Genomic DNA, 16,956 nt, shown 5'->3' on the forward strand with positions numbered 1-16,956 from the left:
CCGTTTCGAACGTGGCTCACTGTCATCTCCGGTTTGTTTCTCTGAACAAGAACCCTTGCTTCCCATAATGCTCAGCGAGGTTTAACGGCAAGATGGCTGACGCTATGGAGGAATACGAAAAAGAAGCTGGCTGTGTCCCTATTCTCCACCCAGAGGTGAGTCATTTGGCCATCGAGCAAGGCTGAAGGACTAGGGCACTTGGGGCGTGCGGTGTTACAAGATAACGAGCAGGAGTCTTTGCGTTTTGTTTGTGTTCCTTGCACATCCATATTTCAGCTGGAAGGGGGGACGAAAAACACCAGTTATATCTGTCAGGTTGTTTGTTATAAGGGGAAATTTGAAACGTTATTGGAGGATGGAGACATTAATTCGACGTCAACCATTGTAAAATTGTGCATTGACATGCAATGCGTTGGGAAACATTGGCACCGTTTGGGGGAAATGGTATAGCATTTATCGTATCGATAATGGAAACCCCTAGCTAGTCTATCCAGCTAGCTCACGTTGGAGCTAGCTAGCTACATTTCACAACAAGAAATTACCTATGCGGCTTCCGAAAAAGGCAAGCAGCAGTGATTAGGAGTGGACCGATTTTTTGGCGATGTGATTAGCATAACGGGAAGGTAGCATCACTTTAATGTTATCATCTGTGCACGTCATTGTAAAGGAACGTATAACAGTATCATAGCCACCCGCCTCATACTGTAACTTAACTGTTTCAACCGCAACGAAATGGCTAGCTAGCTCACCGTTAGCTATCCAGGTAGCTGTAAAGAAAACAGGCCCGGGCTGTCTAGAAGGCTACCCTGCTGAAGTTATTTCATTAAGATATATCGATACCTGGTCATGCACTCATCTTTAACAGAGCAAGTCTGTTATTTATGAATGAATATCTAGTAAATGGTTGCTAATACATTATTACATTGACATTTAATGTTATAACGGGCAGAGCTCACTACAGTCAAGACTGCCAAGAGGCTTTTCTTACTGTTGCTGGGACGTGCTCGTATTCAAATCAACCCGTTGTTTTTTGGGGGGTGAAAAACTAGCTAACATAAGCTTGCTAGCGTTTGACTACCAAGGTGCTAAATGTTAGCTATCTATCCGGTGATCCACCAATAAACGCTGCTGTGCGTCAGGCAAACGGATAAAAGTGGCTTGACAATAGCGAGGCAGGTGGGGCCAAAATGCAATGACCTTAGCAAGAGTAGCTGTCGATAGCTGTTCCTTGATTTCTGACCACTTAAGCTTGACCCCATAGATTGATGTTTTACTTAAACGAATCATTGACATTAACAAAGAACCAAGTGAAGTCGTTTCCAACGTTACAAGTGCTGGATGTAGTTTGTAAATACCGATGTCTTCCAAAATTTTGTTTACCTCCCATTATTATCACCATTGCTTATGCATTTTGGCTGGACCTTTATTATGGTTGACCGACATAGCTTACTTTTCTTTAAAAATAAAAATAAAAAACATTTACCGAACTCTCAATTAAATTGAATTATACTGCATTGTGTTGTAAATATGTGGACTTCGTGTATGTGTGCGTGAAAGTGGCAGTATTTTCACCGCATTGCATTTCTGTAGGGGAGCAACTCAAGGGCAAGACTGTAATGCCTCCTCCAAGAACTAGCCTAACCCTATAACTTTCTTGTGGTAAGGACAATCAATTTCCTGACTGATTAATCAGTAGAACGGGTTAAAGATGCCCAAACAAGGATTTAAAAAAAAACTATATAGTTGTTGGAGAACAAAACAAATCCATTAAGAATTGTGTGTCAAATATATGTGCTTGCAAAGCATGCAATTTCGTGTCCATAATCAACTATCATATTTAGCACCCCTAAACCTTTCTTTGTGAAAACAGCAGACTCACAGTAGACCACATCTCATCCATTATTCACAACTAACAATCTCTTCTTGTGGCCTAGCCTGCTCAGCCACCTGGAAGGCCTTTTTGTTTTTCTTCTTCAAGAATCCGTGTTATGCATACAGCAGAACTCAACTGTATATACTTTGTTTTGTCTGTTCATTTCTTTCCACTGAAACATATGCAATACGTCATCGTATCAAGCAATTCAAGCCTCACTCACAAGGCAGTGGTAAATGAGTTTGTTAAAGCGAGTACTTTGGGACCGCACAGGCATAATTCAGTAGAGTTTTATTAAAGACGAAGACCATCTCCCATTGTTCTCCAACAGTTCTGCTTGGTTACTCATTTGATGATCATTCTTAGTCAAACAGATTGAACGTGGTGTGGAATGAATGGGGGAGAATATGTGAGGTGAGGGGTGAGGAGGGGGCATTGTCTAACTGAAAATCAATAACATGGCTGACATAGGCTAATGTTATTTGTTATTTTTATTATTTTAAAAATCAATACAAAAAAATTGTTGTTACCGGCTATATTAAAAAAGCGGGAATGAGGCCATACAAACAAATATGCTGTTCCACATTTTCTTGAGTATTCGGTTGATTGTTTTACTGCTTAAGGCTGCATTTTGAAATCACGAATGTCTCCCACCTATCCCAGGCCGAAGTTCACCCGCCAAGAGTTTTATTGCGGCAAGTGATGCATAGAAACCTCATTTCCCACTGAGGTTCCTAAACCTCCTTGGCTAGCTCAGGCTGCTTCAGAATACCTCCATGGGTTGGGCCGCATGCCGTGAATGCATTTATAGTGCCTGGGGTGAGGCGAGTTAGATTGTTGTGGAGCAGGGATACAGTCTCATGGTAACTGTAGCGGTGGTGGGGAAGACGCATTGTCTGTAATGGGATACACCTTTATTCTCCATTGAAAATGTTCACTCTACCGTTGTGGCTAAAGATAAATAGCCTACATTTTTTATTAGTCAGTGTTGATTGGGGAGGCGTAGTAGCGTGCAAGCTAGCCCATTAGCTGCACTAAAACAATGCAACATGGCAAGATGCTATTGATCAAGCTGGTGACACCAGGATTGCTTCATAAATAAAATGGTAAAAAAAAGTAAATTTGTAGCTAACTAGCGATATTTACATTGTGAAGATTGTAAAAATGGATTTAGCTTGGCACAGCAAGTCTTTGCGATTTAGATATCATTTTGTATTTCCTTGTCTTGATGGAAGTTAAAGTATTAGGCAATTCCACAAGCTAGAAGCAGAGATTGCAAAATGAAGCAGGACGGATGAGGAAGGATGTATGTTGGGTTTTTTCCTGCATGCAGCGTTTACACATTTCCGTCAGCTAATGTTGGGAAAATGAGGTACTGTACATTCTCTTGACTCATATTTAGTTATTCATTAGTGTGGTCATTTTGATCAGTTAACCCTTTAAACAACAGTATCATATGTCCTCAGTGTTACGGACAGCTACAAGACTGGGAATCCTTTTTGGAATTGTGAAGAAATTCCGACTGCACGTTCTCTCTTGTGATTAAGTCAGTGGTCTCCAACCCTGGTCCTGGAAAGCTACAGGGTCTGCTGGTTTTTGTTTTCACCTTAAAATCAGCACCCAGTTGAGACCCAAGGCACCAGGTGAGTTGAGTTAACTGTGTAATCAACTGCCGTAATTGTTTCATGAAGTGCAGAGTCACTATGAAAACCAGCAGACCCTGTAGCTCTCCAGGACCAGGGTTGGAGACCACTGGATTGAGTCCTGTTCCGTTCCTCAAGCTCATTGGTGTGTTGGCCTAATGTGTGTCATGTCTCCAAGCAACAGTCCACAGTGTGCAATGTGTTCTGTCATTTGCTAAATTCTTGTCACTGTCCTGCACCTGTAAAGACTTGTATTTGATCTCAGACTGCTGGAGCTGAGCTGTTTCTCAGCTGCCCAAAGGACCTCATTTGACACAGAAAGTCCGTTCCGCTATCGCGGCACACTGGAGACGTTGTAGCGTCAGTGAATTATGAAGATGCTGTATGCCGTTGTTGAGAGGGGACAATGGGGCCATTCATTGCACATGCGAGCTTCTGTTGATAAGAGCCTTCAAAGGTCAGCCGACATCAAAGCTCCTCTGAAATCAAAGCTGAAGGTCATGTTTTTTTTGTTTTTTATTTCACAGGATAAAAAAGAATACTTTGTGAAATATTAAGTTGATTAATGTCATTTGGTTTCATCGGTGCTTGTACAGGGTACCGTGGCAACATTGATAATATTGATAAAAAAATAAACATACACAGCCTACATCAGACAGCACATACAGCACCGAATTTAATTGATTAGCCATTAGTAGCAAGTATAAGCCTTCAGGCTGGAGGGCACTGTGTAGAATTCCAGAACACAACCTCCCGAAACTCAGGTTAGGTTTGCTTGAAATCCTGAGAGATTGAGCCTTGACCCAGATGACCCTTTTCACAGGCTGTAGGCTTTGTGCTTGCATGCGTGTAGGTTACCAGATCCCCCTCAGTGAGAGAGTAAAGGCACTCCGAACGCCGAACTCCAATTACATTTCTGCTGGCCTGAAATGGTAATTAGTCTAATTGATGATGACTGAGAATCGGGCCTGCCTCTTGAGGCCTAAAGGTCACCTGAAGGTCAGAGAGATGCAAGCGAGGGCCATGTACTGTTTTTTTTTTTTTTATCAAGCTTTTGCACTCTAAGTGTTTCTCCCAGCCTCGGCCAAAGAGTTATGAAAGCACTGATGAACAATTCCAGCGAAGGCCATTCTTATGTTATTCAGCTCATGAATATTCACAAGCAGACAGCCCCAGCTACTGAATTCAGCTGGATTTGCTCAGGCAGGGCTGCCCAGCCCCGTTACTGGGGATCTACCATCCTGTAGGTTCTCATTTCAACCCTAATCTGACACACCTGATTCTACTAATTAGCAGCTCAATGAGATCTCTAGCTGTTGAGTGAATTGTGCTTTGTTAGTGTTGGAGTGAAAATATAAAATCGCAAGTGCACATGTGGCTGCTTTTTAATAGACATACATGGCACAAACACACATTTATAAAAGAAGCAGCACCACAGTGGTGGATATTTAACTGGATTATCGGAATGTAAGAGTACCATTTTTTGTATTTTCAAGGCCTCTGTTGTAGCTCTTTAGGTTTTGGACTGATAAACCTGTTATTCTGGTACTGGCTGACTTTTCCTGTGCTGTCAGGGTGTTTAGAATTCTCTGCGTTTCAGTTAAGGCCAGTTTCTGTGAGGAAAGCAACCCATTGTGTTTCAGGAATACAGCCCATGCACTGCAGTGGTTTGAGAAGTTAAAAAAAAAAAGACTTTGCTAGCCTAAAATAGTCTACATAGGGTGTTGGTCAATTTCTGGCAAGTGGCTGACTGTGGTTAGACAGCTATATACTATAGGGCATTAGTGGGCCTATTGAGATAGAGCCTAAGATTGTAGAAATGATGGCTCTTGCATACTGGTGCATACTAGACGAGGTAGGAGGCAATCCAGACAAGGTCCGTGCCACAGATGCCCTGACAGATGAGGAAGAGGTGAATGCAGTGGTCAGCAGTGTCACATGCTGCAGACGGGCCAATGAGAGAGAGAGCTGCAGAAACAGAGGACCCCTGAGCAGGACAGAGGGCCTCGCTGATGGAGAGCAGCACAGTTTAAGGAGACGATTTTTAAAAAAGACAGAAGTCAAAATTTGCTTTAGCAGCAACTTGCAGAATCACATGGGGACGTGTTCAGTGCACTTAAAAACAAAAGAGTTCAGGGCTTAAAATATTTATCATTTTATTCACAGGCCAAAATGTCATTGGGTACCAAGGCCAAATCAGCTGGTAGAAGTCCGAAATTGGATGTGAGGGCATCTGCACCAAAATGAACAATATGAAAGCACTTATTTCATTCCTGCGATCATCAGTCACAAGAGAACAAGGCATACAGCTCTAAAAACCAAACCGCTGCGTAACCGAAACATTCGTCTGGGCAAAATGTCAAACGCGAAAAAAACAAGACGAGTTTCTAATTTCCAGACAAAAAACACCGAACGGATTCTGTTACCCGTTCCGGCGGAATGGGGAGAGAGATGTTTTTGTTCGCGGTGGCTCGTCGGGGGGGGGGGGGGGGGGTTAATTACCACCGACCCGGCTTCAGCGCGGACGGTAAGCGAACGCAGAGGCCGCGGCGGCGGTGGCCCCTGCTTAACTTCCTGTTGCGTGCTAATAAGCGGGGCGCCGGCTCGCCAGGCCTTCCTGTCTCTGGGGAAATGAGGCTCTGATGTGCCGTGGGCCCGGAGCCCGAGCGGCGCGGAGATTTATTATTGAATTTGTGTTCCGCCTCGCCCCCCACCCCCACCTTCCCCACTCCCCCACTCCCCAACCCCGCAGGAAATCAAGCCTCAGAGTCACTGTAACCATGGCTACAGCGAGAGCGTGGGCCGCAAGAGTCACGCGGACGACTACAGCACCTGGGACATCGTCAAAGCCACACAGTGAGTACCTGGGGCCGCCTCGCGGGGCTTCAGTCTGCCAGCGTTTAATTAGGTCTGACGGGTCTGCCGGCGTTTAATTAGGTCTGACAGCAACCGAAAAGCTGAGCATGTATTGCGTAATGGGTGGCGGCGTAGTGCAATGGGAAAGGAGCTGGTCTCGTAACCTGAAGGTTGCTGGTTCGATTCCCGGGTGTGCTTGTGTGTTTGTCGTCATGTGACCGGCCTGTTCTGTGGCTCAGGTACGGGATTATCGAGCGCTGTCGGGAGCTGGTGGAGGCGGGCTACGACGTGCGGCAGCCGGACAAGGAGAACGTGACTCTGCTGCACTGGGCAGCCATCAACAACAGAGTAGAGCTGGTCAAGTGAGTACTGCACCACACACACACACCATCAACAACAGAGTAGAGCTGGTCAAGTGAGTACTGTGCCTTACTCACACACACACACACACACCATCAACAACAGAGTAGAGCTGGTCAGATGAGTACTGTACCTTACACACACACGTGTGCACGCACACACGCAAACCATCAATCAATTTTGTTTTGAACTGTTTTGCGATTCCACAGTATAACTCCCTTAGTCTTGGCCTACACAAAGAAAAAAAACCGTCCTAATCTATTCTGTGAGTAATTTCAGTACACACTCATATTTGGATTGTGCCGTGTTTTGGCTGATTTGTCGATTGATCAAACCGTGCTAGTAGAGCAGCACTTCTGAATTCAGCCGTATGCTGTTCAGAGAGTATTGATTAACTGACACCTGGGTGTGAATGTTTCTCCTTTTCTGCGGTTGGATAAAGTTCTGTAGTGTGTAGTTATTGGCTGTTTGGAGCCTTTTTCAGCTCCTGTGTGTGTGGAATGCTCATGTTGCTAGCGTCTGCGCGAAGCCCGGCTTTAACCGGCGTTCCCTGGCTCCTCGTCACTCGGGACCGGCGTTCCCGGGAATCTCGCGGGCGTTCGGATCGCCGGTTTGACGGTGCCCTGTCTTCGCAGGTACTACATATCGAAGGGCGCCATCGTGGACCAGCTGGGGGGCGATCTCAACTCCACGCCACTGCACTGGGCTACACGGTAAGAGCCAATGGGGCTCCTTCACGAAAGTGTTATTAAATTATTCTTAAATTCTTAAAAATGGAGGTGATTTTGCTCAGTAGCGATACTGAGGCATTAGCGGTTAGCGGTTAGCGTACGTGCACCCCTCTCTCTCTCTGTATTTGGGGGGAGGGGCGAGGGTGGGGTGACGCTCGTCCGTTTGAAGATCCCTCCAGCTGCATTATTTATTTGCTCAGTTGTCGTCCCCCCCACCCCTGGGGCTTGCACGGCTTCCTGTGGAAATGGTACACAGTCAGTCTGTGCGGGAGAAGCCGAGGGGGCGTGGCTTACTGCAGTACGCGTCAGCAGTCGTACGCATAACGCGGGGCGTCCCCCCCCCCCACCTTCTCCTCCTATAAAACTGCGTCAGTTAAGGTCAAAATACATGGCCTTAAAGAGCTCAGTATTATTTGGCACTGAGGTTTGGCTACCAGCACAGTAAGCCAAGCTGTGCATTTGAAACGGAGGCTTAAAGGGCTCATGCAATGAATGCTTTTGTTGCTTTTATAGTCTTTGTTTTTGGGGCATTTTGGGGGCATTTCTGACGGAGTGCTCGTCTCTCCCCACCCTGTCCAGACAGGGCCACCTCTCCATGGTGGTGCAGCTGCTGAAGTTCGGGTCGGACCCCGCCCTCATCGACGGGGAGGGGTGCAGCTGCGTGCACCTGGCCGCGCAGTTCGGACACACCTCCATCGTGGCCTACCTCATCGCCAAGGGCCAGGTAGGCACCGTTCCCCATTGCGCCACCCGGTGCCGGAGGACTGCGGTGCGTCGCTGCGGCTACGGCCGGGGGTGACTGTAGGAAAGAGAAGGAAATCAGTGCAGTCAGTTCAGCACACAGGACTTCATTTTCCTTAGGAAAAACACTGTGGAACACTATCCGGTTGCCAGAATATCTTTTGTTTATGAGGTCTGTCATCAGTTGTGCATAGTGCCCAAGGCCTCTGTGTGTGTGTGTGCAGGCATGTGTAGCAGTCCCATGCGTAATATGCTGTAATTTTCCGGAAAATTCTGCTCCTTTCCCTGAAAAGCAGTCCCCAGCCGTGTTTGGCAGACTGGTCAAACGCTCAGCCCGTCCAGTAACAGCGTCTTCGCCGTGTCTATTGAGTCTGGGGCCCCGTGCATTAGCTCCAGTCTGAGATCTTTCCGGTATGCGCTGCCCAATCCAGTTCAGTTTTGCCCAACATCGGTTTGAAATGGCCTCCATTCGAATGCACATCCCCCCGCCCCCCCACTTGCGTCCCTGTATGCGTTTACCGCCGACTCCGCTTCAGGAAGATAATGAGAACAGAACCAGCTGGAGGCAGGAACTGAACAGAAACAAATTAAGTTGACTTTGCTACATTATTTTCATTTGGATGTTGACTTGCCAATGCTGGCAGGTCGTCTTTGCCTTTGATCAGGATCTGGACGATGAATTAAGCTGTGCTGAACGTGCGTCATCCGTCTGTGTGTCTCCTGCGCACAAACAGACGCTAGCTTTGGCGCGTCGGCGTAATGAGATCTGTGCACTGGCTGCAGCCGCTTTAATGGAGCTGAGACCGCGGTTCTGTGCTCGTTATCAATGCGATGAGATGATTATGGAGCTGGTTTCGTACAGGACGGGTACAGAGATGTGAAGAGCATCAGCAGCGGACTCCAGCTGCGTCGTTTCCCCGGCGACGGGGCTGCGATGGCGATTATGTCGGGCTGGATAGTGTCCAGTGAGGTCGCGGTACGGCCCCCCGAAACGCAAACGCAGCAATAAACCTCAGTCTGCGGTCACCTCAGCCCCCCCCCCCACCCCCCCCACACGCACTCACACACACACACACACAGGAGCACTTAAAGGAAACAGTTGTGGTCAGCGGGTAAGAGTCACTGGAGAACTTTGAACACCAACATTGATATGCAGCAGGGCTCTCACACACGTCAGTGTGGATACGACCCGTTAACAGGTGAAGTAGTTACATTACTCATCCATTTTGTGGATCCATTTTGTTGACCACTGAGAATGGGGGTTTTTTTTTTCTTTTACGCAATTTTATAGTCAGTTCTGTTTTATTCATCTTGTATTCCTTTATTGGCTGCAGTGTTATCGTTCTCTGCCAACCTGCACTGATGTAAGATCAGATGTTTGAGAAAAATATCAGGATTGGAGTTGAACTTCATGCTGCTGGGTCACCAGATGTGGCGGAAAATTATCTAGGGTCACGGTTGAGGTGTTAATATTTCTGTGTCCACCAGGGGGAGCCATACCATACGTTTTCACAGTTTCTTTGAAAACCCTTTATATCTCCCAGTATGTTCCAATGTCCCTGTACAGCATCAGCTGGTATTTGTGTCTTATCAGGCCCAGAGCTGTAAATCCCTTCAGTTTTGGATTTTGTGATTGGTTGTTTTGAGCCTCAGTGTCTTTTCATATGCGTTGGGTAGTAATGTACTTTGCCATGTGAAGCCCGCAATATTATAACTTTGTTGATTGTTTTTCTGTCTTAACCCCCAAACCCCACCCCTTTCTTCTTTCCCTTGGCAGGATGTGGACATGATGGACCAAAATGGCATGACTCCACTGATGTGGGCAGCGTACAGGACACACAGGTGTGTGTATGTGTGTGTGTGCGCATGCGTGCGTGTGTGCATTTTTCTGTAACCTACAAAGAAATCTACTCACACTAACCTTCAATGGGAGCCACTGAGCATGAGGATTGGGGTTAAATTTAATGATGCTGGGTCACCAGGCATAGCAGAAAATTATTGCAATATAAGTTGTTAATATTATGTCCACCAGGGGGAGCCATAGCACACATTTAACCATGCTCATTACACCCTCTCTAGTTGGGCTCAATGTGCCATGTACTGTATGTACAGAGAACGCTGACTCAGTAACTGGTCACATAGCCTTCAGCTGTAGTAGACATGGGCTGTCCTGTAACACCAGCTCCCGTCTGACAATGATGCCATCACTGATACAAGCACCAGCTGCTGTCCCATAGTGATGACATCACTCATCATTCTATTTTATTTGTGAACTGTATAACAAGTGGTACTGTACTGTCTTCCCACACTCTATGACTAGACCTGCTCCTGATTTCGACACAACCGCACGGGACCTCAAACCAAACATGCACGCGCCCTTATCGGGGCCCGACCGCCCCTGCTCCTCAGTGATGTCATCGCTGTCTTAACGGCTCCGTCTCACCCCCCCGCAGCGTGGACCCCACCCGCCTGCTGCTGACCTTCAACGTGTCGGTCAGCCTGGGGGACAAGTACCACAAGAACACGGCGCTGCACTGGGCGGTGCTGGCAGGCAACACCACCGTCATCAGCCTGCTGCTGGACGGCGGCGCCAACGTGGACGCGCAGAACATCAAGGTGAGCCCCGCCGCCGCCGTCGCCACGGAGACCAGCGGCCTTCCTGAGAGGCCGGTTTTCCGTCTGCTAGGCGGATTAGCTCGTCGTTCTTGTTCCTTGCTCTCGCTTGGGGTTCTTTATTTGTGTTAATTGCTTGCTTACTGGTGGCATACCATATTGAATGGACCTCAAATATGACCCTGCGCTTTCCAGAGGACCTGTCTTTATTCCAAGGCTGTGGCCAGGCTGGTTGAACAAGGTCCAGTCAGAGGCTAGAGAACATGGCTATCCTAAAACTTGGTCGTGGTGTAAAACGGCTTTGCACGTAGAAGCTGATTTATTATTTTTTTGACATTGATTTCATTTTTAATTTCCACAATTTCCCATGAACCGTTTACTGTTCCTCTTGTCAGTAACAGCCTCCTCTGAATGCACAAATAGTATTTATTTACTGTGTGCAGTGCGATAAAACTATACTATTGTGGTCTTGATGAAAGCCACATTGATCGTCCACCGGCTGCTTACATAGCGAGCTTTGTTTCAGAGACCGCCGGGCTGCTACCAGAGATCACAGGGACGGGGTTAAACGCGCCCGCCCCCCCCCCCCCTCACTTTCCGCCCCGCGTGGGGTGTCCCAGCGGCCCACATCTGAGGCCTGGCCAGAGACGCGAGCGCTCCTCTCGTGTCGTTTCAAACCCCACAATTCCAGGAAACAGATGCGCCGCTCCGCTTTTTAAATTTTTTTATTTTTGAAACTATAAATATTCCGCGAGTTAGCGGGCGGAAGCTGGACTCGCGGACGGCGCTCCGCAGCGCTTCGGCTCGCGCTGGACGCAGCCGGACGTCCGGGCGCGGGGTGGCGGGGGGGGGCGAGTCGGACGTCCCTCAGTCACGTCCCCACACAAACGTCTCTGAGAGGCTTCAGCCCTGAATGAAAGAATGTTTTTTAAAAAGAATATATATATATTTATTTATTCGGCGCGTCATTGGGCCAATCCGCCCGGCCCTTTGAAAGCGGATGTGAACAGCGAGCGCAGTGATGGTGATGGTACTGGCAGCGGCCGCCGGCGGAGATGACAGTTATAAGCCACCGCACGGAGATGACTCGCGTCAGACAGACAGTGCGCTCTCTCTCTCCGCCTTACCCACCCCCGCTCATCGCCGCAAACATGAGGGCCGACCGCTGTTTCCTTAACACGTCTTCTGAGAGAGACGTGAGGGGGAAAAGAAAACACTCCATTACAAAGCGGGGCGGCGGGATAGTGCAGTTGGAAGCGCGATTGAAAAGGCGGTTGGGGATTCTTTACTTTGGAACCGTCATCGAACGCTTTGTCATCTTGATGCGATTAAGTCCCGTAGTGGGGGGGGGGGGGCGGGGGGGGCTGTGGATCTCTAAAACGGGGACGCCCGGCCGGATGTTTCGACGTGTGACTGCTTTGATAGCTCCGTGTCCCCGGGGCGGGTTCCTCAGGGTGAGACGCCGCTGGACCTGGCCAAGCAGAGGAAGAACGTCTGGATGATCAACCACCTGCAGGAGGCCCGGCAGGCCAAGGGCTACGACAGCCCCTCCTACCTGAAGAGGCTGAAGGGAGACAAGGTACGGACGCGCCCCGTTTAACAGGCACGTCGTTTTGGAGATCGAAGCACATCTTAATTTGATGCGTAATGACTTATTGCTAAAGTCAGTAAGGGTTTTAAAATGGTGTTGAAGACACACCAAGAAAGAATCTCTCTGTCTGGCTCGCCAGACCCTTTTCTGAACGCTCGTTCGACCAACCAACGCTGCATTACTGGTATTCTGCAACCTCCAGAGCAACTTACAATGCAAATACAAGTACGAAGATTTAATTCTGTCGTGACACAATCATCGCCCCTTTCTAAAGGAAGTGGGCTTGGCTTATGCCATAAAATGCATCACTGTATTTTAAAATAATCCATATTTTCAAGATGGCTGTAATTACAAAGGCGTTCGTCCCAGACACCAGCAGTCACGTAGCCTAACTGCAGGTTTAGCTCGTGTTGTCACATAATAGCCCCGCGCTGTCATTACCGCGTCTCTGGCGCTGCGGGTCCTTTGTCTCAGAGGAATCCCTCGCTCACTGTGAAACGCCCGCTGCTGGGAGATTGCCACCTTTCTTGTTGACGTCGCCGGCGCAAAAACGGTCAATTTAGCTTCCCGCCAAACGGCCGCGGGGAGCAGCCTTTACACCAGAGTGATGATTAGAGTCCGAGCCCGTCTGTGTGTGTGAGAGCCGCTCGCTATCCTTTCACGCTGGGACTGCTGGACTGATGGCGGCCGCGGCGTGAAGTAAAATGGCGGTCGGAACGTCGCCGGTGCGGGTGGCGACTGGAGGCCACTTGTGTGGCCCGTAGACATGGAGATCTGCAGTGCATGATGGTTAATATGCAAGTCATTTTGCTAAAGGGCAGAACTGATTGGATATTGGGCAGGAACATGAAATCCTGAACAAAATAGCCAATTTTTACTTTATAGACCTATTGTTTAGGTTCTGTGTACTGAAGGATGCATCAGAAACATGAAAAAAAAAAAAATGAATTTAGTTTGAAGAAGTAGGTTTGAATGCCATGGCTGAAGGTAACAGTTTTTTCCCCCTCTGCCTTTCACCAAACACCCCCGTCCCCTCCCCTCACAGGACTTCAGGCAGAAGATGATGTTGGGCACGCCCTTCTTGGTCATTTGGTTGGTGGGCTTCATCGCGGACCTGGACATGGACTCCTGGCTGATAAAGGGACTGCTGTACGGGGTGGTGTGGATAGCGGTGCAGTTCCTCTCCAAGTACGTGTTCATGGCTGTGAATATCTCTTACACAAGGAGTGCTGTACCTTATCGGACCTGCGTTTTGTAGTTGTCCCAATGACCTTCGGTACGCGCTTGTTGTACTTCGCTTTGGATAAAAGCGTCTGGCAAATAAATGAAATGTAATGTGAATGAAATGTACTTCTGTCTGTCTGTCTGACTTCCTGTCTGTCTGTCCAGGGCCTTTTTTGACCACTCCATGCACAGCGCCCTGCCCCTGGGAATCTACCTGGCCACCAAGTTCTGGATGTACATCACCTGGATCTTCTGGTTCTGGAACGATATCCTTTACCTGCGAGCGGCCCCCGCTCTCGCGCCCCCCCCCCCTTCGCGGAATTCTCCATCTCCACTTCCTGCCGTGCAGCGCCACGGAGAGTTTGAAACGCGGCGGGAAAGGCGTAGGTCTGAGCGCGACGTTGGCACGGCGACGGCGTTCAGGCCAGCCCGCGTCGCGTCTGGGGTAATGACACGGTTCGGGGAGGCCATTGTTGTCTGAGCTTTGTCTCTGAGCAGGCTTCCAGATGGCGGGTGTGGCGGCTGTGGGCCCATGCATGTGATTCACTCGAGACCTGTAGCAATAGTATGTCTTTACAGTCAGCCAATCGGTGTCTGAAATGGGGTAAACACAGTTGGATTACTCTCGTCCACTCACATTTTCCCACAGGGACTGCGTTTGGTTTTATCAGGAAAGGCATTTGGCCATCATTTTCGAGTCGTGAGTCGCAGATTTTTGTCGGTAACCGAACGCAGAGAGAGAGGGAGGTCAGGCTTGATGAGGGTCCCTGTTTACGATCTTTAAAAAGTTACTGTGCTGCTGGAATCCCGCTGTCCCTCAGCGAGAGCACAGAAACACCGCAAAAACAAAATCAAAAATCAAACGCCACAGCAGGCTAGCTTTGAGCTTCAGCAACACGAGAAACGAACGGAAGGATTCCTAATCCCCCCCCCACCCCCCCATTCGAGAGCGTGAATCATCTGTTTTTCTCTCTACTCTTTGTTCTTTATTTTTTGAGAGGAGATTTTTTTTTTTTCCCCCTGAGTGGTTCGCCCTCTAATTAGCTGTTTGTAGAAAGACTGGTTTGGTTTTTTCGTCAGTGCGATTATGCCTGGCTTTGAGGGGCACAGGAAGAAGAGTCGATGGTATTGATGGTGTTGTCAGCTCTGTACGTCAGCGTAGAGAGAGAGGCCTTGGCCCATCACACTACACTGTGTGTGCAAGGCATGATGGGACAGATCGCCCAGCGAGGTATAAATCCCATTTATATCCCTGTGGTTTGACAGTAAGTCATGGGGACTGGGAAGGAGGGGGGCCCATCTTGTGTAATTGCTTCTGTTACTGCAAACGACTGAAAGATTAATGTTTTGGGGTTGTGAAAATCTGTCTACAAGCCCACTGCAGACACCACTTTAACCAGATTAATGGAATTCTTACATGTTCAATGCTGAGAGTTTTATATTTGAAGTATGTTCTTTGTTACGAAGGGAAAAATCAGTCTAGCAGAAAAAGGTTATTGTCAAGTGAATGTTTCCTGATATCAGTTTCGCCACATGGTTGTTGTTCAGCCAAAACAGAAAGCTAAAAATAAAATCCAAAATGAATGTTCTTAACAACAATAAATAGTGTAATTGGTCAGCAGTTCACAGGACTGTATGGCATCAGTTCAGTATTAAAAGCAAGCATTGTGACATTACCTCAATTTCTTGCCTTTTTTTCGGGCCTGGTTATTTATTTATTTTTTTACTAATTTTCTTTTCTATTTCCACTGTAAAGCATCTCTGTGACAGCGTCTCCGTAAAAAAGCACTCTATACAAGAAAATCTGACCTTTAACTGATGTTAATTTCAGTTACCAGCAGGTGTGCAGCTAGCTTAGCTTTAGCGTTTATGAGTCATTACAGCCTGTGACACGCAGACAGTTAGCATTTCAGGTGGACCTGGTAATTATACCGCGTACGGAACAGGTTCAGGCGGAAGGCATTTGTTCCCTAAACGCAGTTAAAACATTTGAAAGCTCCTGTAATTACAAAGTTAATTGTGGAAAATGAGGTGAAAATTGGTTCTCTGTGTTTGGTGAATGGGCCTCTGACGTTGAGAGAATTCGGAAGGTACGCAACGTTTGACGCATTACCACAATCGGATTCCTGTCCTCGTGTGAATTGGCCGTATCTGAGGGGTACACATTTCAGCCTGATAGTTTGGCCCGTTTGGACCTGATTTATTTATCCGTATATTCAAAGAGGAGAAAATGGTGGCTGTTGGAATCCAGCTGACGTGTTTGGGCTATCGTGGCAGCTGTGTGTCTTGAGGTAAACCTCCAGCGTTTCAGGGAGAGGCTCGATGTGGAAACGTTTATCGACAACAAAGTTTTGTAATCACACGTCAAGCTTGGAGGCTTATCTGCTCAGGAAATCCAGTACACGTTGCTTTCCGCTTTCTTCCCAGGGGTAAAATTACTCAATTAAAAAAAAAATACATGTTTAACCGGACAAAGTTAATCGTGAACACCTTCTGTTTTATAGTGAGGCCAAAGGTAGATGAGAAGCAGGAGGCAGTAGAGGAAAGAAATCGGGCAGTTCAGTAGCGCAAAAGGGGAAAATATTCTTTGCTTGCATTTTGAGGTATATGGCTCAGTTCCTACAGATAACAGTGCGTACAGTACAGTTCCTCAAAACGATCGTGCTTTGGGAAGAGCCTTCCCCTCTGTTCGGCCGCCGTAACTCTCGATCTGTGTTTGCATTTGTTGGCGCGTTTCCAATGCTGTCTGACAATCTTCATTATATCCTGGGCTTTTCTTTTACAGTAAGTGACTTTTTCTCAGCAGTTCAGTTCCAATGCAGAACTCCCAGACTGTCTCCTGTTTTAAAAACAGCCCTTGTTAAACTTTTCTGTTGGCAGTTGGGAGATAAGTTAGGAGTTCCGGTCACTGGCTCGCTGCCGTGCGAGATCCTAGTCCGGATAACTTTGCGTCGTGTTCACAGAGATGTCTGAAGTGCTTCAGTTCCTCGGCTGTCTTCAGCAGCGGCCCCGGGGGGGGGGGGTTGTGAGCGGATGATGTCGTCCCGTGGGCTGTTTTTTTGGCAGCAGGCGGCAGGCCTCGGCGCGAGAGGCGCCCGCGAGGCGCGTCGTTGCTCGCGGCGCGGCGTGAGGACGCCGACGGCGAGCGTCCGCCAGGTTGCTGCTTCCCAAACCGCGGGAAAAAGAAGTTTGCCTTCCTGTGCGAACTTCAGCAGTTTCACACGCTGTGAGTGGAGCTTCAGAGCGAGAAGCAGGGATGTCTCTCTCTTTTACTAGAGTTGGTATTAAACACAACAGTGTATCTAAACTGCAGTAATTCAGAAA

General features: G+C 48.0%; 1 protein-coding gene across 2 annotated transcripts in view; it reads left to right on the forward strand.

Moving 5' to 3' along the window:
• Positions 1-16,956, forward strand: part of zdhhc17 (zinc finger DHHC-type palmitoyltransferase 17) — a 24,210-nt gene continuing 7,254 nt past the window's right edge. Inside the window, exons 1-10 of one of the 2 annotated variants that reach the window (XM_064342418.1) lie at positions 1-155; positions 6,269-6,372; positions 6,612-6,734; positions 7,368-7,445; positions 8,043-8,187; positions 9,982-10,046; positions 10,658-10,820; positions 12,271-12,396; positions 13,454-13,596; positions 13,798-13,898. In XM_064342418.1, coding sequence (XP_064198488.1) covers positions 93-155; positions 6,269-6,372; positions 6,612-6,734; positions 7,368-7,445; positions 8,043-8,187; positions 9,982-10,046; positions 10,658-10,820; positions 12,271-12,396; positions 13,454-13,596; positions 13,798-13,898 — 1,111 coding nt within the window. In that variant the 5' untranslated portion in view covers positions 1-92. Of the gene's footprint in view, positions 156-6,268; positions 6,373-6,611; positions 6,735-6,765; positions 6,788-7,367; positions 7,446-8,042; positions 8,188-9,981; positions 10,047-10,657; positions 10,821-12,270; positions 12,397-13,453; positions 13,597-13,797; positions 13,899-16,956 lie in introns of those variants that run through there. The other variant, XM_064342419.1, reaches the window with a different exon arrangement.

Source organism: Anguilla rostrata, chromosome 7 (genome assembly GCF_018555375.3).
Source record: "Anguilla rostrata isolate EN2019 chromosome 7, ASM1855537v3, whole genome shotgun sequence".
Lineage (NCBI taxonomy): Eukaryota > Metazoa > Chordata > Actinopteri > Anguilliformes > Anguillidae > Anguilla > Anguilla rostrata.